At 45.2% G+C, this 24,494-nt stretch overlaps 1 protein-coding gene and 1 pseudogene across 3 annotated transcripts; both read left to right on the top strand.

Moving 5' to 3' along the window:
• The first annotated feature begins 524 nt into the window (after nt 1–524).
• aldh4a1 (aldehyde dehydrogenase 4 family, member A1) lies at nt 525–10,196 on the top strand. Of its 2 annotated transcripts, none has more exons than XM_085457840.1 (15): nt 525–701; nt 3,520–3,613; nt 3,713–3,805; nt 3,893–3,940; nt 4,079–4,234; nt 4,328–4,477; nt 5,059–5,133; nt 5,703–5,890; nt 6,454–6,527; nt 6,607–6,803; nt 8,025–8,072; nt 8,168–8,320; nt 8,659–8,780; nt 8,909–9,027; nt 9,300–10,196. In XM_085457840.1, the coding sequence occupies exons 1-15, from the start codon at nt 661–663 to the stop codon at nt 9,410–9,412; spliced, it is 1,671 nt and encodes a 556-aa protein (XP_085313966.1). In that variant the 5' UTR covers nt 525–660; the 3' UTR covers nt 9,413–10,196. The 2 variants fall into 2 exon arrangements, with proteins under 2 accessions (XP_085313966.1, XP_085313965.1); XM_085457839.1 differs by lacking the exon at nt 525–701 and adding an exon at nt 2,125–3,003.
• A 4,146-nt stretch (nt 10,197–14,342) lies between these two features.
• LOC146710420 (zinc-binding protein A33-like) lies at nt 14,343–17,735 on the top strand (annotated as a pseudogene). Its single transcript, XR_014920616.1, has 2 exons — nt 14,343–15,159; nt 15,503–17,735. The product of XR_014920616.1 is annotated as a zinc-binding protein A33-like (transcript).
• The last annotated feature ends 6,759 nt before the right edge of the window (nt 17,736–24,494 follow it).

Here is a 24,494-nt window from a genome sequence, read left to right on the forward strand (position 1 = left end):
TGAGTTGTATACTTAACTTAAAAAAATAAAATTTCTGTTTAATTTAAGTTAATACTATACAATTCAATTTTAATAATGAAGCGCAAAAGTATCTATAAAATAAAAAAAATATTAAATATGAAATACAATCAAATAAATTATCAGAGAGACACTGCAGACTTGACCGAAAGATCAAGAACATTGTTAAATATGGAGCCTCGTTCCGACCCCTGGAATATGGCCTCTGATTGGCTGACCTGTTTTAACCCTAACCCTGTTTTTATTGGTTACTGAGTAGCCAATGGCAGATTCGCCTGTGGAAGGTTCCATCGTAGGTAGTGGGGAGGGGGGATCTATGATTCCTGAAGGTTTGTAAACATATTTGCTCTTCTTTAGTCCAATCTGAGAGATTAAGAGTGGTTTTCTAGTGACACGTTAGTAAAGTAGAGTTATGTCACCAATGCGTAGCGACAGCGTGAAGCACTTGAACGATATAAGTAAACCAGTGTCCCCTTCCCGGTCGCAGTGAGTTGGGATGTGTGTGTAGTCGACGAGGGGGGGTCGGTGTTACCTGAAAGTTGATTCCGATCGTTTATTGATCCATTCTCCGGCCAGATCGGCTCTGCTAGCGGGTCTATAGGCTTTTTCCTTCAGCGTGAATCAGCGGCCTGTGGCGGGAAGATGCTCCACGTGAGGGCGGCCGTGTGTCGGTCCTGGAGGGGGTAGGTCTGCGCATGTCTCCCGCACGAGACTCCTTGAGTTCTGCAGCATGTCATTTAGCTAATTAGCCTCCTCAGGGCCTCCGACTCCGATAACCTGATCGATAACCGATGCTGTAACGGGACGGATCATGCGTGGAGGTCCAGGCTGGTCGTGTGGGGCGGTAACGGTCCAGTGGGTCGCTTGTGACAGGTTTACAGGTTATGTAATGACACCTGACCGGCAGCTGCTGCCTGAACTGACTGCACACAAACTTGAACCAAGTACTCTCAAGTACTGTACGTTTAATACTACTTTCATAATCCAACACATTCAGGGAAATGGAAGGGAGCACATGTAAGAAGACACCTGCTAGACATTGTTACTGTTGGATGTTCCATTCTCTAGGGCAGAAATACCGTGGTAACTCGCACATCTCATGGAGGAATAAACCACATACACGTTGTTAGAGTTTTACTTCAGAGGCACACGCCTTCCTCACACACTTCCGTATTTATACCTTTCAGATTAAGCGCACATACATATATGATAGGGCAACAGTTACCTTTCGCACCTCCGGTGGTGCCATCTGGGTACCACTCCATTAATCCCGGAAGATCTTTAAGAATACATTTTATTACGCCATTTACCTGAAAGGTGTGTTTACCCGAGAGGCTCAGATGAAAACAAACAAGATATCTTACAAACATTTGATAAAGAAGTCAGTGTGTAAACTTGGTGTCAAACAGCTGGTTCCAGGAGCCACAACCAAAGGGACCAGTCCAGGCCGGAGGGCGTGGAAAAATACCTAAATTCAATTCAGTTTTATTTGTACAGTAATCACAGCAACAGTCATCTCAAGGAGCTTTATAACGTGAGGTGAATAACACAGGGAAACAATCAGATGACCCCTATGAGCAAGCACTTGGTGGCAGTGGGAACAGGAAGAAACCCTTCAGCCGTGTAGTGCTGCGCAAATAAAGCAATGAACCAGCAATGAACCATTTCACCAACTGTACTGAAAATCGGTTCATTCATGCAAAGCGTCGTTTCAGTGACATCTAGTGGTGAAAAAGGAGACAGCGTAACAATGTTGAACTAATGGTGCTGAGTGTAATGAAGGTCTGCGTGGACGATGAAACACAATTTTGCAAAGATGGATGGTCTGTGGATTCTGTAAACTGCTGTTATGTAGTAGTTTGAAGAAGGCGTGCCGGGGAAACGGAGGATGTGAGGGATGGTGTGGTTGTTTCCATGGGATCGAGATTTTAATGACAAACAATCATTTTCCACTGTTTTTGTTTCTTTTCTTGTTGAAAATGTCTCCAGCTTTCAAAAACGCACATTCACACGGCACTGAGGCGATACAAAGCGTTATCGACGGTTTCGACCAATCATGTGATTTATTCAGGGGACCTCATTGGTCACATGTGATTTTCCACACTGAAGCAGTGGTTCAAGGAAAATGCACCTTGGAAGCTTTGGAGTATCGATGTCATGCTGCCTTCACCGCCTGGTTTTATGGCGTGGCCTGCAGTGCACGTGTAATGACACGTTCACCTGTACAGTCAGTCATTTACATTAAAAGCACACGTGGCACCGCGGGCTCTCTTCAGATCACACCGGCCTTATGTGGGCCGTTAAAACGGGGAGTTTCAGGGGTGTCGATGACTCTGGGTTTACAGTGCAATTAAGTAGCAACAGAGCTTTCAAAATAGGAGCGATGAGGATTCTGAATTATGGATGGTTTTGTTGTCCTGTCTGAGTGAAATGATGATGTTTGAGCTCCAGGTGAATCTGTAGCCTCGCCTGGGTAACCTCTGTATGTGGCAATCCTGAGTCTTTACATTAAGGTCAGTTCTGAAGTTCAACCTGACATACGTACCACACGAACGCCACGTGTGTTAATCAAAATCAGAAGAGCTGCTTGTTAACGTTAAGGTACTGCTACACGGGATTACCTGCTCGTTAAGGTCATCCACTGCGTTTCGCATGATTTTCACTGAACGGGCTCAGATTCATTTTGCTGTCATCGTTTGGGCCGCAGAGCCACATGGGTGTGTGTGAATGCCCGACATGCCGCCAGCCGGCGTGTCGCCGCCTCCTCCTCCAATGCAAACAGCAGCTGGCCGACCTTCTGCTCAGAGTTCAGACGGGTTAATCATAGATGAAGGAGGCGCTGCAGCGATCCGGCTCAGCTGGATCCAGCTGGAATAACCAGGTCGTGAGAAACATCAGCAAACAGCGCGGCTCTACAACGGCCTCGGTTCATCTTCCTCTCACGCACACCTGCACAGATAAACAACAGACCCAGCAGAGAAACATGTAAGTCTGTAATGTCAGTGCTCTGAGACGCTCGGGAAACCGCGGCAACTGATGCAACCACCAATAGGAGGAAGGATGCGTGTGATTGACATGTGGGGGGGGGGGGCGACACATTAGGGGGTCGCAGAGAAGAAGAAGAAGAAGCTGTGACGTGAAGACATGGAGGTCCTGACAGACGGCTTCCCTTCAGTCAGCTCATCCCTGTGACAGCAGAAAAGCTGCAGAGAGGAGAGTGTGTGTGTGTGTGTGTGTGTGTGTGTGGGGCAAGGTTTTTCTGCGCAGTGTACCAGGGGCACGGAGAAAAGTTGTCGTACCATAGGTACGAGGAGTGTGTGTGTGTGTGTGTGTGTGTCTTTGGTTACTGATTAGCTGCACAGTTCAGGAGTCCAGCATCCTCCCAGTGGGACCAGTTTGATCAGCTCAAATCCAGCTGCTCCAGGCTGGTTTTATGTACCCTGATGTGTGTGTGTGTGTGTCTGTGTGTGTGTGTGTCTGTGTGTGTGTGTGTGTTTGCAGGTTTAAGACGTTCCCCTGTGCAGCTGTGGAGGTGAAGAATGAGCCGATCCTGAGCTTCAAAGAGGGCAGCCATGAGAGGGTGGAGCTGCTGAAGGTCTGAGCTCACTCTGCTCCTCCTCACCCTCTCCTTCTTCTCACTCCTTCGCCCCTCCCTCACCCCTCTCACTCCTTACTCCCTGCTGTGTGTCTGCAGGCCTTGGCGAGCCTGAAGGGGAGGACGGAGGAGATCCCGTGTGTGGTGGGAGACGAGCACGTGTGGACCAAAGACATCAGATACCAGCTCTCTGTGAGGAAACGCTGGTCGCTCAGTCTGGTCACGTTTACCTTTAGCGCACGCTGAGGGGTCACCGCTCTCTCTCCTTTCCTCTTGCAGCCCTTCAATCACTCACACAAGGTGGCGAAGTTCTGCTACGCTGACAAGGTGAGCTCATCGCAGGTCTGAGTGACGGAGGTGCAGCGTGACGGGACTCCTGCCCTCTAATCGTGAAGCGTCCGTGCTCTCGGGGCAGAAACCCTGGTTGTCAGTATGTTTTGGTCATGTCCTCTGTGTCCCGTGCAGGAGCTCATCAACAAAGCCATCGCGGCGTCTGTGGCGGCGAGGAAGGAGTGGGACCTGAAGCCCGTCGAGGACCGAGCTCAGATCATCTTCAAAGCCGCCGACGTCATCAGCGGACCCAGGAGAGCCGAGATCCTGGCCAAGACCATGATCGGACAGGTACGGTAGGTGCGAGCCGGGGGGCGGTGACGGATTAACGAGGGGCGTGTCCTTACAGTTGTTTCCCTTGTTGTCTCGTTTGTGGGCGTTCAGGGGAAGACGGTGGTGCAGGCGGAGATCGACGCCGCCGCGGAGCTCATCGACTTCTTCAGGTTTAATGCCAAACACGCCATCGAGCTGCAGCGGCAGCAGCCGCTGGACGCAGAGGGAAGCACCAACACGCTGCTGTACCGAGGCCTGGAGGTAAAAATCAGGTTACATCGTGACTTCCTCGCGTAGGAGACCCGGCCACCCGACGCGGGATGTCCCAACGCTGACGTCAGCAGACGATTGATGAATTCACAGCTCGACCGTCAGCTGTTTCTGTTTGACCGTGAACTCGGAGTCACATGCTCACGCTGTGGTGGCGTTGGTTTGGAACAACCTGCTCGTTAAAGCGAGCCACGTGTTCAGTATGACTCGAGAAGAAGCGCCGTGTGTATGAAGGAGGCTGAGAGTTAGCTGTAGCAACAACAGAAACACATTTTACTCTGCACAACATGACATCACTTCCTGCTGTCGCCATAAGTGGAAGCGCGATGATTTTGTGTAGTCCAGCGCTGGACCTGCTGTGAAGCGCTGGTCACGGCGATGATTATGATGGTTTTCTTGTTGCGTGTGCTTTTTTTTTTTCTGTGAACCCGTGAGTGGAAGGAAACGGCGCTCTGGGGCACGTGACATGTGGAACGCCTCCCGTGTCACACGTAACCAGGTGGACCTGTGAGGCGGTGCTTCGTCCTCAGCTCGGCTGCAGCTGACCGCTCTCATGTCTTTGTTTCTTTCAGGGGTTTGTAGCTGCTGTGGCTCCGTTTAACTTCACTGCCATTGGTGGAAACCTGGCGGGCACCCCGGCTCTGATGGTGAGTGCGGTCGTGTCAGCTGACTCACAAAAGCCTCTTTCACCGCCGCGCACTTGGCTCCACTCGGCGTGACTCGGCGCGAGGGGTCGTTATGAGCGACGCGGCCGAGCGTCCCGCGACGTCAGCTGTTTCTGCAGCTCTGCAACTTCACCAACCAGCTGAGATTCAGTGTCTGATGTTCGACTGTGAATTTAACTCACACTGTGTGCAGCCCACTGGTGGCTCCACGTTCTCTTCTGACTTTAATGAACAGACAGTGCAGTGCGAGGCTGCAGGTGATGCGCCCGACACCTCCCACAGGTCAGATTCAGGTTTAAGGTTCCCAAAGCTCCAAGATGCCGGACGATTTCCCCGTAGTGCCGCCGCTCACGGACCTGACTGCCACGCTCCTTCTGGGGAGAAGTGCATCCATGCTGCGTGATTGATTTGTTTATAATAGACCAGCATGACACTGCTCTTAATAGAAGCAGCTGTATTTATTAATTCGCTTTTTAATAAAGTTGTCCTGTTTCAGCTGTGGCTGATGGAGGATCTCTCCCTGATCTGTGGACTGTTTTCATGTCTTCCAGGGTAACGTCGTCCTCTGGAAGCCGAGTGACACCGCCATGTCTGCCAGCTACTCTGTGTATAAAATCCTCAGGGAGTGCGGCATGCCGCCAAACATCATCCAGTTCTTGCCCGCTGACGGCCCCGTGTTCGGAGACGCCGTCACCGCCTCGGAGCACCTGGCAGGCATCAACTTCACCGGCAGCATGCCGTAAGGATGTTTACGACTGTTTCCACACAAGAATGTCCTGCAGAGTCTAAACATTCAATCTCTGAATCTCGCTGTGCACCAAAACTGGAGCTCCGCCTTCTTGGACGCTCTGTTAGTACAGTGACCTCACAGCAGTTATTGATCAGATCATTAAAATACTCCAGAAGACTCCAGCAGCACAAACACAGTCCACAGGTTCAGTTCAGGTGAAGCTGTGTCAACCAAAAAGGCCACGCCCCTAATAATAACAAGCAGTTTAAACAGGTGAGATGTAAAAACATTGTCCCCTCCCACAGGTGTCAGCTTGTCTCTGACTCCTGTTAAAGGACTGAGCAGCATATAAAACTGTGACGCTCGTCCTTCTTTCATTCAGCCGTTATAACAGTTGTTATAAATGTTAACATGCTGACTCGCTGCCGGCGCCTCTGCTGGATGTCCGTGGAACTGCAGTTTCAGCTTGATTTGTCAGCGTGTCCGGTTCTTTCAGCTTTGTCAGAGTTGATGAGTGAAACGTCTTTCGTCCTCCGCCTGTACGTCTCTTACAAACGGTTCTGTGTTCGTAGGACGTTTAAGCGTCTTTGGAAGCAGGTCGCGCAGAACCTGGACATCTACAGGACTTTCCCTCGACTGGCAGGAGGTCAGGAGCGCTCCTCGCTGTCTGCTCTCACTACTGTCTTTAAAAGCAGCTCGTGTCCATCACTTCTTTGTGCTTTCAGAGTGCGGGGGGAAGAATTTCCACTTCGTCCACACGTCAGCGGAGGTCCAGAGCGTTGTGACGGGAACCATTCGCTCGGCGTTCGAGTACGGAGGTCAGAAGTGCTCGGCCTGCTCGAGGATGTACGTACCGGACAGCCTGTGGCCGCAGATCAAAGAGCAGCTGCTCGCCATCCACAAGGACATCCGAGTGGGCGACGTGAGTACAGAGAGCTGCTGCGTGGTCAGGAGTGGCTTTGCTCGCTTCAGATTTCATGTAACACGTTCAGTTTGGTTTTTATCTGTTTGGGCTTTTTTAATAACGTCAGCCGAGAATCAGAACGGGTCATTGAAAACCTCTTTGTGAAGGACGACTCGGATCTAACATCGCTCGCTGACAAACCTTAGACACGTGTGGACGAATCGCCCGCATGTTCAGACAAGTGTCGTGGTGCCGGCTTCACACAGACCCACTAATGTAAGCTGAGTTCAAGTCCCAGTGTAAAACTGGGACAAATGGGCATCCTCTATCCTCCTCTACTCCTCTGTTGTTTGTTTTTAAGTAAAGCAGGCGTTGTAAATACACAGAGCAGCTCTGCCACAAAGAGATTTACCCATTAAATTCTTAAATGACACAGCAGCCTTCAGGATTAGTGGTTAAGCTAACATCACCTGGATTATTTCTCTATTCAAATGCAGAGGGATGAGTTGGCTGACACACAGTGACAAACATGCTGCTCCCTGACTTCTCCCAGCAGGCTCCTGTGGTGGTGGGGAGACCAGCTGTTCTGTGTGTTTGGAAAAAGAAACGCCCGCTGTCCCAGCTTTACACCAGGACTTGAACGCAGCTTACATCTGTGCGAAGCGGGCAGCATTAATCTGTGTCTTTTGACCGCGTGTGGATGTGGCGTGTCCTGTGCGTATCAGCCGATTCGTCCGTGCGTGTTTGAGGTTTTGTGGGCGAGTTGCAGATGTTAGCGTCGTTTCAGACGTGCACACAGAAGCGGTTTGAAAAGTCCGAGCTGTTCATAAGTGATCAGGATTAGATGTTCATTAATTCAGTTTTCAGTTGTGCCAAATTACAACAGGGAGCTTTATACTGTAAGGTCGACCCTACAATAACACAGAGAGAAAAAGCCAACAATCATATGACCCCCTATGAGCAGCACTTTGGCAACAGTGGGAAGGAAAAACTCCCTTTGAACAGGAAGAAACCTCCAGCAGAACATCCAGGTGATTCAGCCTGACGTGCAGAAGCATGCAGTCATGTTCACTCTCACGTCCTGCATTATTTGAGCGTTAATGATTTGCAGCAGGTGACTCAGTCAGCCGTGGGCCACAAACAGGACGTGGGGGCGGTCCTAAAGTTTCGCTCTGAGCAGGTTTTAAGTGCAAGAAGTGCGTGATGTTTGAGTCTCACTGATTTCCTCTGTTTTGTCAGCCTGTCGAGGACTTCAGCACCTTCTTATCAGCCGTGATCGACGACAAGGTAAACATCCCGTTGCTCGGAAACAACAAAAGTCTCAGTGTTAGTATGTCGGTGGGTGTACGTCATGAGCCCCGTTTGCTCGTCACCTCCTGCAGTCGTTTGGGCGGATAAAGAAGTGGCTCGAACGCGCCAAGTCTTCCCCAAACCTGAAAGTCATCGCCGGAGGAAACTGCGACGACAAGAAGGGCTACTTCGTGGAGCCGACCATCATCGAGACCAGAGACCCGCAGGACGCCATCATGAACGAGGTACGGGCCGCAGTAACCGTCTCCCTGCTTCCTGTGTGCATCCTTCATGAGTCCTTGTTTACAGTTTCATGTATGTAGCTTGGCGAGCGCGCACAGGCGTGTCGACGAGCTTGTCTCAGGTCTGTTAGCGACACAATGTTTGACAGCGAGCACAAGTATGAAGTGATGCTGCGTGAGCGTCCATGTTGTTTTTAAAACCCCACCGCGAGTGTCACGCATCATTATTACCTCAGCTGCTTTCCTCGCGATGGCATGTTGTCATGTTCACGGCATCTGCGTGTGTCCGCCTTCCTGATCCCGTGTTTCTGCGTGTTTAAATGAACACGCGTGTTCTGCAGGAGATCTTCGGGCCCGTCCTCGCCGTTTACGTTTATCCTGAGAAGGACTACAGAGAGGTTCTGCGGCTGATCGACGCCACGTCGCCGTACGCGCTGACCGGAGCCGTGTTCGCCAAGGACGAGTAAGGCTCGCCCTCAGCCACTTCCTGTTTGACTGTCAGTGGGTTACAGTGAGAAAGAGGCGGAGCTCTAACAGCAATGGATTCAGAGGAAGTTTGAACTCTGTGTGTTCTGGTTGTTTCCGTCACAGGAAGGTGATCGACGAAGCCTCCAGCGTGCTGAGGAACGCCGCGGGAAACTACTACATCAACGACAAATCCACCGGCTCCATCGTGGCTCAGCAGCCGTTCGGGGGCGCCAGAGCTTCAGGTTAGCGTCGCCGCTGCTCTGACCTCAGCTGGAGCGTAACAGAGTACATTTACTCGAGTACTTCCTGTTTTGCCGACGGTTTCTTATGTCTGATCAGAATATCGCAGATATGTCTGAAATATTTGTCAACGCCTGTTACACGTGTTACGTAGTTTGTCCACCAGAGGGCACTTTACCTGTCGGGAACGCCAAACAACGACTCCGAGCAAAACGTAAGCGAGGACCAGACGACGTGTGACCATAAGTTTAGTGCTGTTTGCTTTGTGTGGCAGGTACAAACGACAAACCTGGAGGTCCTCACTACGTCCTCAGGTGGACGTCTCCGCAGACCGTGAAGCGGACGCACGTCCCCCTCACAGAGTGGAAGTACCCCTACATGGGCTGAGGAGGAGTCCGTCCGTCCGCTGAGACCACGCGCGGCCCGATCACCTCCTCGTCTCGCTGCACTGAACGTGTCTTCATCCTAACACGGCTGCTTTTCTAATCAATCATGGTAGAGTCATCAGTGAGGTCCTGTGAGCACGGCAGGTTCAGGTGTGCGGCTCAGGCCTCAGCTGAGATGATCGGTTCATTAATCAGTCGGTATCTGTCCTGTTAAGAGTTATCATTGGTTTAGAGTTCGTGATTTAAAACTCTAGTCGAAGTCTCAGAGATCTGCGTCCGTTTCCTGTTTTAGAGTTTTTTCCATTTCTGTGTGACCTCATTTCCTGTGTGACGTAGAAATAACTTCCTGTTTGAGAGCGCAGACAGTGGCTGTGTCCCAATTAAGAGACTGCACGCTTGAAGTACGCAAAGCTGTGTGTAAGGTGTCTCGCGGTTAGTATCATGGTTGCTAGGCAACCTGAACAGCGCGACGAAGCGTATACCGTCCCATTTCACAAGCCTCTCGCTTCCACACTTCTCGTACTTGTAGTGCGCACCGTACGTAGTGCGCACCGTACGTAGTGCGCGTACTTCTAGCGTGCAGACCCTAAATGGGACACAGCCAGTGAGCGTCACCTGCAGCAGAGCCCACACTGACTCGTCATCGGGCTGCAGCACAGATGTCCGTCCCTGCCGGTCTGGACTCGACTCGCGTCTGTTTCTTTGACTCACAGCTGTGTTTTCAGAACGTGCCTGCCTTAGAAACTCTGATGGTTACTTTTCAACAATAAATAATGGAAACATTTGGTCTGTTATGCTCCTTGTGTTTGCTCAGTCTCACTTCAACAGTATGCACACACATCTATATACCTGCAACACATCAAGTTCATCAGGGAGGATATGAAAAGTGGCAGGTTAGACGTCAGGTTTCCATCAGTGATGGGAACGCCTAAAAGCTGATGTAAAGCTACGCATGCAGATCAGTATTTAAGGTCTGTTGCTGTTGCGCTCACAGAGGGAAGGTAAAGGCTTGTAGATGTAAATCTGAAACAAGCTCTTGTAACTGCATGGCACTGGATTGGCTTTGCTGACGGTGAGAATTACCTGATAGGAGGCTGCTTGCAGCCAGAAATACTGCAATGCTGCATCGGAGACTTCTGCTATTATACGAGCACTTCCAGGACAGAGATCATGATGGGATGGTAGATGGCGCTGCGCAGCAACCAGTAGCACCGACGTGACAAAGCCACGCACACGATCACACGAAGGGGTCTGCAAGTGAGAAGGACAGCTGCACAGTGAGATTTACAGTGAGGCCAAATATTTATTTATCATTTCAAGTAAAAACTGACATGAAATCTTGAGGTGGTCTTATAGCAACATTAGATTTTTTTAATGTCTAAAAATGTTTTCAAGGACAAATATGCCAAATAAAAATGTTGTGCTCCTCTTTTACAGCACTTTACAAAGTACGTGGACTTCTCAGTGTTTGCATCCAAGAACACGTGATTTGTTTGTGGACTCGTTTCTTATCAGTCTCTTTGTACTTGACAAGATCTGCAATTAACAGAATAATTACAACAACATTTTATGGATGTTTTGAAAGACATAAATCAACATTACATTTAATGTAGTCAAAGATGAACAGCAGATGGGAGTTTATTATAAACCAAGTAATCAGTTACACACTTGGACGTGTTTTATATCAATTTAATTAAATATATTATGGCTTAAATGTACAAGAACCGTTATATACAATTACATAATTAACCCAAGTAATAGTAGTTTTCTACTATTGTAAGCCCGATTAATCGAACAATAACATTACTGATCATATTAAGTACATATTTTTACACATGTAGGAGGTCAATTTCATTATTTTACGTTACGTTTCTGTCCTGTTCGAGCCGCGACATCCATCATACCGAGCAAAATGTCCCGTATGTTGCAATGCCACTTTCTGACCAACAGATGGCCCCAAAATCTAATTTTACTGTGATTTTGTCCTGGTCTTTGTTTTAGATGAGGTATTGATTGAAATTAATACCAAAATTTTACTGCATTTTTGTTAAAAGAAATGAACATACAGCACATGTTTAAACTATGTCCAGCTGGCTGTGCGTTGTGCTTCGGCATGCCAGAGGTGGCCTTATTTGATGGTCAAACAGTTGGCAACCATTCAGTGCTGTGATGGTTTCCCACAAACGTAGTGAAGTCTGTGGTTTACAGCAAACTAAAGAGGTCGAACAGGCTGGAAGTACAAAAACTCAGAGCTTTAAAGAATTCATTTCTAACATATTTTATTTAAAGCAGCAGTCTCCAACCTTTTTGCGCTACGGACCGGTTTATGCCCGACAATATTTTCACAGACCGGCCTTTAAGGTGTCGCGGATAAATACAACAAAATAAAACCAGTACTGGTACCGAAAAAAAGCAAAATGTATTCATAACACACGTGAAAAGACCCAGGAAAACCGAGTTAACGATAAAAACGATAACAAAATAACGCTGGAAACCGATAAAAACCCTGAAAACCACACATTTCACACCTGAGCCTCAACTCTCGCGGCCCGGTACCAAACGACTCACGGACCGGTACTGGTCCGAGGCCCGGGGGTTGGGGACCGCTGATTTAAAGCATCATTTCAGCTCAGACCTGTGACCTCCATCAGTGGCCACCAGAAACTTTCAGTCTGCTGGAAATCCAGGTGAGTTTCTCACCTGAGGCCGTCATTACTGTGTGTATAAACCAGCTGATTGCTGCAAAGGAAGAGGCAGCAAAACCAGACAAACAGCTGCAGGTAGAGGCGGAGCAACGCCTGAAAAATGTGAAGTCAGAGGTCATGTTACTAAAGAAAGTGAAAGTGAGAGCGCAGCAGCAGAGCTGCAGTCGAGTCCTGTTAGGGTCTAAGAGAGGATTCACCAGAGTCCATCAGGTTTCTCTCAGCAGCAGTGCTGAGTGCATCACACTTCCTGTTTCTGATGACTCAGATGACTTCATGCTGACTCGTCACAGTCACATTGGTTCAATACAAATGGGCTCATTTAGCCACAGATCCGCTGTAGAAACATCTGCTGTTTGAAACTGTCTCACTGCGGCACTGATCAGGAGTGACCTGATCAATCCAAATATTGAATCCACTGGTACTGGATCGATACCAGCATGACCGGTTTGTCTCCTGCTGGTGTAGTGCATGGCCCCGTTCATCAGAAAGTAGACATGTCTGTGCAGACACCTCTCATGCACGCCCTTCCTCCCTACTCTGCTTACTTGCCCGGTGGTCATGTGACGTTCAGGCTGCAGTGAGTGTTGTGTTACTTTACAGCTGTAAATGAAAACGCTGCAAACATCGTGCATGTTAGAAGAACATTCTCCACTGTGGCACCAACATATATAAAGACATGGAAGAGCACAAAGAGAGGAAGCTTTGTCACAGAGAGCGTTACGGAGCAGCAACAGACTCAAAGACAGACCCGTGAATCAGAGACTGTCAGTCCTTTCACACAGAGAACCATCGTATAGCTCACAGTGGCGTTTCCGTCATGGCTGATGTTTGCATTTTATTTACAGCCACATTTAAACTACAGAAGCTAAGCTGAGAGCTTTGGAGACACATTTACATCCAGCTCTCCAAAACCCAGCTTCAAAATAAAAGCTGAGCTGTGTTTTATTGTGTTGAATCATTATTGTGGAAGGTAAAAGTCACAGTGATTTAGTGCTCAGAATTTGAACACTGATGATTATCCAGTCTTTCACAATAACAACAATAGAACTCGAGGCCTTTATTGTGATGCAGTACGAAGATTTGTGATGTATTTGTCGCTTAATGGCCAGAGTTTTGTTAGCAGAGCTGTTCTTCTTTAAGGATCAGTGTTTCTCAGACTTTTGATTTTTATCGTGAACTTAAAAACAGGAAGTTAAGTTTGAGTTAAATAAAGGGTGGTGCAATCTTCATCATCAGTTTTCTTCAATGCTGTTTAGATTCAGGGTCCCAGAAGATGCTGGGTGAGAGCCAGGGCACATCCTGGACACGTCGTCCGTCTGTTGTAACGCCAATACTACAATTATATTTTACATGATTGTAATATTACTGGATAATATCCTCACATTTTAGACATACAGCATAAAGTAATATGACATGTTCTCGTATGGTTCCTCCATGGTGTTTATCTGGAGCTGATCACTAGCTAAGACACCCAGGAAAGGTTTGCCCTTAATAACTCTTCTGTTAACAGTGCTAGTTCTAGTATTCAGTACCAGAACCGAACCCAAGTGCAGAAACCCAGAGCACAGGCAGGAGAGCTTAGCCATAGCTACGTCCACGGCTCCGCGTCCACACAAGCGTTTTCAGTCATTTTCACAGAGTTGTGCGTCCACACTGAAACAGCTGCAAACGCTGACGTTCCAGTGCTGCGCATGCGCCTGCCTCATTTCTGTCTGCCGCTTATTTACTTTCCTGCTCTTTGAAACGTCGCAGGAAAAGCAGCGAGTTTTTCAAATGGACTAACAATGAAGTGGAGTCGTTGCTGCGAGTAACACAAAAGTACAAAGTTGCAAAAGCGAGTGAGAATTAAAGAATGTGAAGAAAAGCTCTCTGGAGCGCGTGCAGACGCACGAGCTGATATCCTCGTGCTGGTGTTGTTCCCACATCATCATACTAAATGTTGTTCCAGGATCAACATTGCAAGTGACCAATCAGAATGTTGTGACGTCATACTTTTGCGACTTCGGGAAAAACCGCCTCTGTCCGCCAATCAACGGACCCTGACCCTTTAATAAACAGTAAGCAGAACTGATATTGTCCTTGCAACATTGGAATTTCATAAATGCACGAATGGCTTGGCGTGCAAAAGAATAACGTCACAACAATGTGATTGGTCAGTTGCAATGTTGATCCTGGAACAACATTTGCATGATGATGTGGGAACAACACCAACACGAGGATATCAGATCATCCTGTGCAGACTGATGTTAATCTTTAATAGGGCTGTCAAACAAAACAGCTGCTGTGTAACGCCCTCCGCTATCTTTGGTTTTTGTTTTTTGTTTGTTTTTTTGCCTGTCCCGTTCGGCTCTTTTGCATCAGAATTATTGTCTAAAGGCGAAGAAAGATGCCCAACAGATTTACTTCAATTTACTTTACCAAATAGACCATAACCAAGTGGCCGGCATAGTGTACAGGAACATCTGTGCCGAGTATAACCTGGAAGTCCCGAGGTCAAAATGGGAGATGCCCCCAAGGGTGGTGGAGAATGACCGAGCTAAGATCCTGTGGGACTTCCAGATACAGACGGACAAAATGGTGGTGGCTAACCAACCGGACATAGTGGTGGTAGACAAACAGAAGAAGACGGCCGTAGTGATCGATGTAGCGGTTCCGAATGACAGCAATATCAGGAAGAAGGAACACGAGAAGCTGGAGAAATACCAAGGGCTCAGAGAAGAGCTCGAGAGGATGTGGAGGGTGAAGGTAACGGTGGTCCCCGTGGTAATCGGAGCACTAGGTGCGGTGACTCCCAAGCTAGGCGAGTGGCTCCAGCAGATCCCGGGAACAACATCTCTGTCCAGAAGAGCGCAGTCCTGGGAACAGCTAAGATACTGCGCAGGACCCTCAAGCTCCCAGGCATCAAACATCACAGTTCAGTCATGCGAGCTCTGAAACAGGAGTGGTGCTCCCAGTCCTTTATGCATTCCAAGGAAGAGGGAGGAATTTACAAACTGATCACCACACATCACGCGCCTCGCTAGGAAACCTAACAGAACAGCGGGTATGCTGTTTTGTGCCCTTGGCATTATCAGCACCTGCAAAGGGAGTCGTCTTCTCCAACTGCTGAGCCTGAAATAAGTTCATCTACTTTTAGAAACGTTCACTGAACAGTCTATTACAGTGTCACAACCAAGCATATGCATAAGCACTTAAATACTTCAAATGAGAATAATGGAAATTTTCTATTACACTACCCAGAAAGTGTAGTAATATCTACTACTGAGAAACACATGTAAAGAGTTCAAAACTGACACCTTTTTCTGTCTTTTTAAAAATGTAATCTAAATGTAATGTAAAACTTTTTTTTTTTAATGTAATAAAAAATTTATTTTTTTCTCCCTCAGAGTGCAGACACGCCTGCTGTCAGCTATCTGCGATCAGTTTCTGTGCTCCATCTGTCTGGATGTGTTCACTGATCCAGTCTCTACACCATGTGGACACAACGTCTGCAAAAACTGCATCACTCAGCACTGGGACATGAGTCAGAGGTGTCAGTGTCCCATGAGTAAAGAGACTTTCTGCACTAGACCTCGGTTAAGGGTCAACACATTAATCTCTGAGATGGTTGCTCAGTTCAGACGTGAAGCTCAGCAGAAAGCCAGCAGCAGCAGCTCAGAGCAACAAGCTGCCAAACCAGGAGAAGACCCTGTGACGTCTGCACTGGACCCAGACTGAAGGCGCCGAAGTCCTGCCTGGTGTGTCTGACCTGGGTTAGGGTTAGACCGACCAGACACGTGTCTGTGTGCTCTGCTCTGTTTTAGACCACAAGAACCACGAGTTTGTTCCTCTGAGAGAAGAATATGAAGGAAAGAAGGCAGAGCTGGAGAAGACAGAGGCTGAGATTCAGCAGATGATCCAGAAGAGATGACTGAAGATTATGGAGATCAAATAGTCAGTGAAGATGAGTAAAGATGCTGCAGACAGACAGAAAGCAGAAGGTGTTCAGGTCCTCACGGCTCTGAAGGAGTCTGAGAGACGCCTGAAGGAGCTCATGAAGGAGATCGAAGACAAACAGGAAACTACAGAGAAACAGGCTGAAGGTCTCATCAAAGATCTGGAACAGGAAATCTCTGAGCTGATGAAGAGAAGCTCTGAGGTGGAGCAGCTCTCACACTCTGAAGACCACCTCCACCTCCTCCAAAGCTTTTCGTCCCTGAAAGCTGCTCCACCCACCAAGGACTGGACAGAGGTCAGAGTCCGTCCACCATCATATGAGGGGACTGTGGGGAGAGCTGTGGCTCAGCTGGAGGAGACACTCAGGAAACTCATGAAGAAGAAGCTGGTTGAGGCTGCAGAGCTGAAGAGGGTCCAGCAGCATGAGGTGGATGTGACTCTGGATCCTGATACAGCTCATCCTAAACTCATCCTGTCTGATGATGGAAAACAAGTGTATCACAGTAATGTGAAGAAAAATCTTCCAGACAACCCAGAGAGATTTTCTCAGTGTTTAATGTTTAAGGAGAGCAGAGTTTCTCTTCAGGCAGATTTTACTTTGAGGTTCAGGTTAAAGGAAAGACTGACTGGGACCTAGGAGTGGCCACAGAGTCGATCAACAGGAAGGGTCAACTCACAGTGAGTCCTCGACACGGTTTCTGGACTGTGTGGCTGAGAAATGGAATTAAGTATGAAGCCAATGCTAGCCCTCCAGTCCCTCTCTCTCTTCAGCCCGGTCCTGAGAAGGTGGGGGTGTTTGTGAGGAGGGTCTGGTCTCCTTTTGTGATGTAGATGCTGCAGCGCTTATCTACTCTTTTACTGGCTGCTCTGCACCTCTGATCATCTGTCAGTCACACTGAGCTGATCAACAGCTGATTTTATTTGATAAACTGATTTTTAGGGATGGGTACCGGTGCCGGTTCTGACATAAACATTAGTAACCAGACCGAAAAGCAGCGCTCATTTCGGTGCTTTATTTCGGTGCTTTATTTTCCTGAGCTGTGATACACTTTAGATTCTAGCCAATCGTTTTACGTTTCCGAGGATAGTAGGCGGGGCCAGGTACGTACGTTCTTTTAGAGCAGAGCTACAGATTAAATGTCCAAGGCGAAACGGTCAAAGTCTGGCTGTACTTCACAGCAAAAGATGCAAACTCAGCAGCAACAAGTGCTTTAAGCTGATACTGTGATACTGTCAAAGGAGGTAACACCTCGAATCTGATGAAACACCTGGCGACGCATAGCGTTTTTTTTAAAAGCCCAGAAATGCGCCGTATTTGATAGCTTGCTGCGAGACCTCACACCGAGCGCATCTACTGCGGGTGTGGTGCCTGTTATCGGACCCGGAGTTAGCAACATCCCCCAAGAACCCGAAGAGGAGAGTCCTGGCCCCTAGCCCTGCCAGTGTAGCAGAAATGATGAGGATGATGATGCAGCAGCAGCCGTTCTTCTCTGCGTGAGTAGCTTCATGTTGTTCGTGTGTAATTTACGTTGAGTAGGCTAACCACGTTATTACATTAATGCATGTAAGGTGAACTAGCAAACATCATCATAGCTACATGCGGCTGTCTTCTTGTTTGATGGCAGATACTCCCTTCACCCTGGCCAAAAAGGCTAAAATGACCAAAGAAAAAGTGGAAAACAGCTGAACATGAGAGGTTTTTGGACAAAGTTGGTGTTTTTTCCATTGTTTATGCACTGCTTCCAGCCAAGAGTGATACCATATATGCCCCATAGCTGCAGAAAAGGCTAACATTGTTATCTTTTTACAAAAAAACAGCTGAACATGAGAGGTTTTTGGACAAAGTTGGTGTTTTTTCCATTGTTTATGCACTGCTTCCAGCCAAGAGTGATACCATATATGCCCCATAGCTGCAGAAAAGGCTAACATTGTTATCTTTTTACAAAAAAACAGCTGAACATGAGAGGTTTTTGGACCAATTTTGTGTTCTCCATTCTTTAAGCACCGGCACAGTTTCAAAAGTACCGGTTTGGTACCAGTATCAGATAAAACCTAAACGATACCCATCCCTACAGATTTTGCATATTTGCAAAGTTTGCATATTTCATGATCATTAACATGCACATTTGCATGTTAATGATCATGAAAACTGACCTCACGGCCCATGGTTTCAGTTATCATGCAAATGTCCTGTTTATAAGGTTGGAAACCTGCAGTCAGCTGAGACTGAAGAAGTCACTTGATGATGATGATGATGATGATGATGATGAAATGCTTCTCCCACTGAAAATGTCAGGTCCAGATGAACAGAATGATATTTTTGGGAGCCTACAGGAAGGTTTACACACCTACAAAGAACAGTTGTAAATAGAGAGCTGTGTGTCTCCTTGGTGTATTGCTCATGCCATTACGTTTTTCTGTTATTCCTAATTTTACATGTTTTCCTGTTGTAATTACTTGAGTTTCAGCAATAAAGCTGCTTTTAAGTTACTTCCCGAGTCCTGTATTTGGAGTTTAACTGAAACCTTGAAAACAGCCCTACAGTTTTATCACTGTTTATTTTAAACTTTTCTGGCTATTGTGTGTAGAGAGAATGACATGCAAACACCACCAAAAACAAAACCACCTTGGTGGAGGTAATTTAAAAACGATCAAGTTAAAAGGTTATTAGGTAAAGAACCTGTGAGGCCCAGGTGGACAATAGCTGGAGTGAACAAGGCTCAGCGTCAGGCTTTAAAATGAATCAAAACTCTGTTTGGGGTTTCTGGCTTTGTTGTTGAAGTGAACAGACTTTCTCAAGATCACTTTCCAGTTCGATTCAACTCAATTGAATTTTATTTATACAGCGCCAAATCACAACACCAGTCGCCTCAAGAAGCTTTATATTGTAAGGTAGACCCTAAAATAATACATACAGAAAGTATGTATTATTCAATCATATGACTCCCTATGAGTACTTTGGCAAAGGTGGTAAGGAAGAACTCCCTTTTAACAGGAAGAAACCTCTGGCAGAACCAGGCTCAGGGAGGGGCGGGGCCATCTGCTGTGATTGGTTGGAAGCCAATGAAGGGAAGGGAAAAAAAAAAGAAATCTGCTCTCTCTTTCTAGTCCCTGTCAGGACTCTTGCTGCAGCATTTTGGATCAGCTGAAGGCTTTTCAGGGAGTTTTTAGGACTTCCTGATAATAATGAATTACAGTCGTCCAGCCTGGAAGTAATAAATGCATGAACTAGTTTTTCAGCGTCACTCTGAGACAGGATATTTCTAACTTTAGAGATGTTGCTCAAATGGAAGAAAGCAGTCTGACATATTTGTTTAATATTTGTTTATTTGTTTATTTATAAGGAACCCCATTAGCTTCCACAACAGTGGTTGCTAGTATTCCTGGGGCCCAAGCCATCAAATATCTCCAAATAAAATGTTACAACAATTAGATCTACAGTAAAGTTTTACAATACTGAAATGTAAACATGTGAATATTAAAAATTATATAAAAGCAGAAAAACAAAACAAAACACTCAAACAAAATACACAATTTCCATTACAAGTGATATTACCCTCTACAATTTTTACAAATACATTAAAAACTGCCTAAATAGGCTTTTAAGTAATTTTTAAAATTATGAATTGAAGCCAATTCTCTTATTGCCTCAGGCAACTTATTCCACTGAAACGATGCTCTGAATATAACAGAGTTTTTCAAAAAGTTACTTTTAACACGAGGAATTACTAAATTGTGGTTGGTTGAGAATCGTGTGGCATGATTATGAATTTCATCTGGATACTGCAACTGAGCACAAAAAAAGTGTGGTGTGTTTAACAGTATTGTTTTCTTTAAAAATACAAGTAAGCCATAGTATAATTTAGCTTGTACAGAAAGCCAAGAAAGTTTATCATGCATTTTGTCAATACTTGTATAGTATGAACACCTTAACACTAATCTGGCCGCCCTATTTTGGACTAACTGAAGTCTATTCAGATCTGTCTTATTAGCTGCAGACCAGATGATTGAGCAGTACTCTAGATGAGATAATACTAATGCGTTAATGACATCTTTCATAACTGAAGAAGTAATATAAAAGGAGCATTTCCTAGCTATAGCTATGCCCTGTCCCATTTTCATAATAACAGAATTGATGTGCTGAGACCATGAAAGGTGGTGGTTTATGGTAACACCAAGTAATTTAATCTGGGTGCCGATCCAGCTATGGAAAGGTTTAGTCGTGGACTGTTGATTAAACGTGCTCTACTTCCTATTAACATGGATTTGGATTTAGTCACATTTATAATCATGTTGTTTTTACTTATCCAATCAAACACGTTCAGCAAATCTAGTTGTAATACGCTTGTCAATTCAGAGTGGCTACTGGCTGAATAAAACATGGTGGAGTCATCAGCGTACATTACAAGATGAGATTTATCCAGGACATACGGCAAATCATTTGTAAAAACTGAGTAGAGAAGTGGACCGAGGCAGCTGCCTTGGGGTAGACCACAGTTCATTTCGCGGCCCTCCGAGAAATAACCATTATAATAAACCTTTTGCCTTCTTCCAGACAGATAACTTTCCATCCAGCACAAAGCAGCTGGTGAAAATCCATAACATTTTAGTTTATCTATCAGTAGATCATGATTTATTAAATCAAATGCAGCACTAAAATCCAGAAATACCACCCCGGCCAAATTCCCTTTATCTAGGTATTTGTACCAGTTATCTGTCATGTGAATGAGAGCTGAACTGGTGGAATAACCAGGTTTGTAGGCATGTTGAAACTGAGCGAGTAACTGATTTTCTATTAGATAATGTTGAATTTGTTCGTAGACAATCCTCTCCATAATTTTACTTAAAATGGGTAGCAGACTGATAGGTCTGCTGTTGACACCATTAAAAATGTCATTCTTGTTTTTAGGAATCGGAATTATTTTCGATTCTTTCCACTGCGATGGAAATAAACTGCATGCCAGAGATTTATTAAATATGTGACATATAGGAAGGGACACAAACTTGGCTGCAACTTTGAGCAGTTTACTGTCTATGTTATCAGAACCGGAGGATGTATCGTCAGGAAGTGATGTCAATAAGCGCTCTACCATCTGCACGTTCACTGCCTCAAACTTAAATTGGCATAGTTTATTATTCATGATAACATCCTGTATAAGACGACATGATAAGGTGGGATCGCCTTTGTTCATATTAGATTTTAAATTTGTTATTTTATTGCTGTAATAATTCACAAAATAATTGGCAATATCCTTGGCTTTACTTATAAACGTACCACCCGTGTGGATGTGAGGCATCACCGGAGCAAGATCTCGACCCATTATATTATTTAAAACTTTCCACACCTTTTTGCTGTCCTTATTGGCCTCTTTGAGCTTAAGTTGATAATATTCTTTCTTTTTACGCCTATTAAATTTAGTTACTTGATTTCTTAACTCGCGATATCTTGCCCACTCTTGTGGACTGATAGACTTATGTGCTTTTGCTATATCCCTCTCTGACATTGCAACCTTAAGTTCGTTATCTAACCAAGGTGCATAGTTCTTTTTAACAGTAAATCTTTTTAAGGGGGCATGTTTATCAGCCAGGTAGCAAAAGTTTTCAATAAACATAGATAATGCCCTATCAGGGTCATTCTCGAGGCAGATGTCAGTCCAGTGAATTTCTTTTACGTCATTAATATACTTATCTGCATTGAAATTTCCTTGTCCTTCAATATGTCCTTTTCATGTCCTTCAATATGTGCATTGAAGGACATGTCCTGGTCAAAAATGACTCCAAGGTTCCTCACAGTGTTACTGGAGGCCAAGGTAATGCCATCCAGAGGAAGAATCTGGTTAGATACCATATTTCTTTTTTTTTTTTTTTTTTTTTTTTTTTTTATTAATATTTTTGGATGGACAGAAACATTAATAAATAAATATACAACTGCAATAATCATACTGTCAGTTCTCTGTCCATTTCTAAACAAACAAACAAACTAAGACAAGCAAACAAACAACACACTAACAAACAAAAAAAAAAAAAAAAAAAAAAAAAAAAAAAAAAGAAATTACATAAATAAATAAATAAATAAAATAAATAAAACCCAGGAGAAACAAAATAATACACCGCCTCCTGGAAAACATCAGCAAAAACAAAAACGAATAAGGGTAAAACCCCCTGGTGCAAAAAAAAAAAAAAAAAAAAAAAAAAGACAACAACCAAAATACCAATGACACATGAAATATCCCTCTAAGAGACCATTTATCATAATGTCTAAGAGACATTGTCAATGTACCGCAAAAAGGGACCCCAGACCTGCTCAAAAATATCTTCTCTTCCCTTCATTCTATACATAACCCGTTCATATGATGCCATCCTAGACATTTGTTCGGTCCATTCCTTGAAAGAACAGGGGCTGGATGACTTCCAATGCCTAAGAATTACCCTGCAACCAGTTATAAAAGCCAGACGCATCCACAATCTCTGTTTTTTTGAGAGAATGTTATCGTCAGGTAGTAGGCCCAGGACGCATATAGCTGGAGATTTAGAAAGATTAAGTTTAAAAATATCATTCACCAAGTTGATGATCCCATCCCACAAATAATCATTTTTTCGACATGTATACAACATATGAACTAGAGTCCCGACTTCCTGCTGACATTTCCAACAAATGTCCTTATCTGCGAGCTTCAACCTGACTAATTTACTGGGTGTCCAATAGTTTCTGTGAAGCAACTTGTACTGGATAAGTTGAGACTGTGTTTCAGATGAGCAAACATGCCATGATGAGATCAGCATCTTCCAACTGTCCTCTGAGATCTGGATACCCAGATCTTTCTCCCAACACCGCCTCAGTCCCCCCAAACTGGGAGCGTGTGCCTCTCTGAAGCTCCCATAAAATTTAGATGCCCTGATTCTGTTATTGTCAGGGGTTGCAAACATCTTCTGAACACTAGATGGAGGGTCTAGATTATTTTTCAAAATGGCTTTAATACAATGTCTTATTTGAAAAAACCTCCAAATTTCCCTTGGATCCAAATTGAATTCTCGTCTGATTTCTGCAAACGATTTCATGCCAGTCTGCCCAAATAGGTCCCCCATCTGATTAATACCTGTCCTAGCCCAGGCCTCCCACCAGACCGGTTTCTTACCTATTAATACTTTCTTATTATACCAAATAGAGGCTCTAGCGGTGAGATAAGGGCTGCTGTTGGTATATTGGTGAGCTCTAAGCCAGGTCTCTTGCATGAAAGACAGTACTGGATCTTTAAACGGTACTGGCCTTCCCTTCTGAGTAAGGAAGGCCTCTAAAGACGAAGGGGCCACAAGACTTTCCTCAATCCCAACCCATGATGGCTTATCAGTAGAGGAATTATGTATCTTAACTAACTGAGAGAGGGAGAAAGCATAATGATACCAGACCATCTTAGACAATGCCAACCCACCACTCTCTTTAGCAGCATATAATTTAGACCGATTGAACAATGGCTTTTTTCCTGCCCACACAAAACCCTCTACACATGTATTATAAAGCTTTAGCAAATTATGTGGGACTGCTATCGGTAACATGTGAAGAAAGTACTGAAGTTTAGGGGCAATAATCATCTTCACCAAATTAATTCTACCCAAAAGGGATAGATTTATTTTAACCCAATTCTGCAACAGCGAACGGATGTTTTGAATCACTGGGGAAATATTTACTTTCATTATGTTGTCTAAACCAGGGGTCAATTTAATCCCCAAATAAGTCAGACCCTCGGGCTTCCACTTGAAATGCCATGAACTCCTCATAACAGGCGGACACAATTTAGAAATAGGCATAGCTTCAGACTTAGACCAATTTATAGTGTATCCAGAGATTACAGAGAAAGAATCAATAATTGAGGAAATTGCAGGAACGGCCTGTTCTGGGTTAGTTGAAATCAATAAAATATCATCTGCATACAAAAAAGTTTTATGTTCTTCTTGACCCAAATCCACCCCTCTAATTTTCTTACATTCACGTAAAGCTATGGCTAAAGGCTCCAAAAACAGAGCAAAAATGAGAGGTGATAAGGGTGAACCTTGTCTAGTACCCCGACTTAACGAAAATGAGGGTGACATTATCCCATTGGTAATAACTGTAGCCATTGGATCTGTGTATACCACCTGAATCCACTGCCTAAAAAAGGGACCGAAACCAAATCTCTTCAAGGTATGAAACAGAAAAGGATACTCAACTTTATCAAAAGCTTTCTCTGCGTCCAAAGAGAAGGCAACGACAGGGTCTAGCTTAGTCCTGCTCTTCCAGAGTATATGCAATAACCTACGTAGATTATCCGCAGAGCTTCTATTTTTCACAAAACCGACCTGATCCCTATGCACCAAATACGGAAGAACTTTTTCAAGCCTAAAAGCTAATATCTTAGAAATAATTTTTTCATCCACATTAATTAATGAAATTGGGCGATAATTCCC

Source organism: Copadichromis virginalis, linkage group LG5 (assembly GCF_057382275.1).
Source record: "Copadichromis virginalis isolate Kocher_CV1m ecotype Utaka linkage group LG5, C_Virginalis_male_GT1.1, whole genome shotgun sequence".
Lineage (NCBI taxonomy): Eukaryota > Metazoa > Chordata > Actinopteri > Cichliformes > Cichlidae > Copadichromis > Copadichromis virginalis.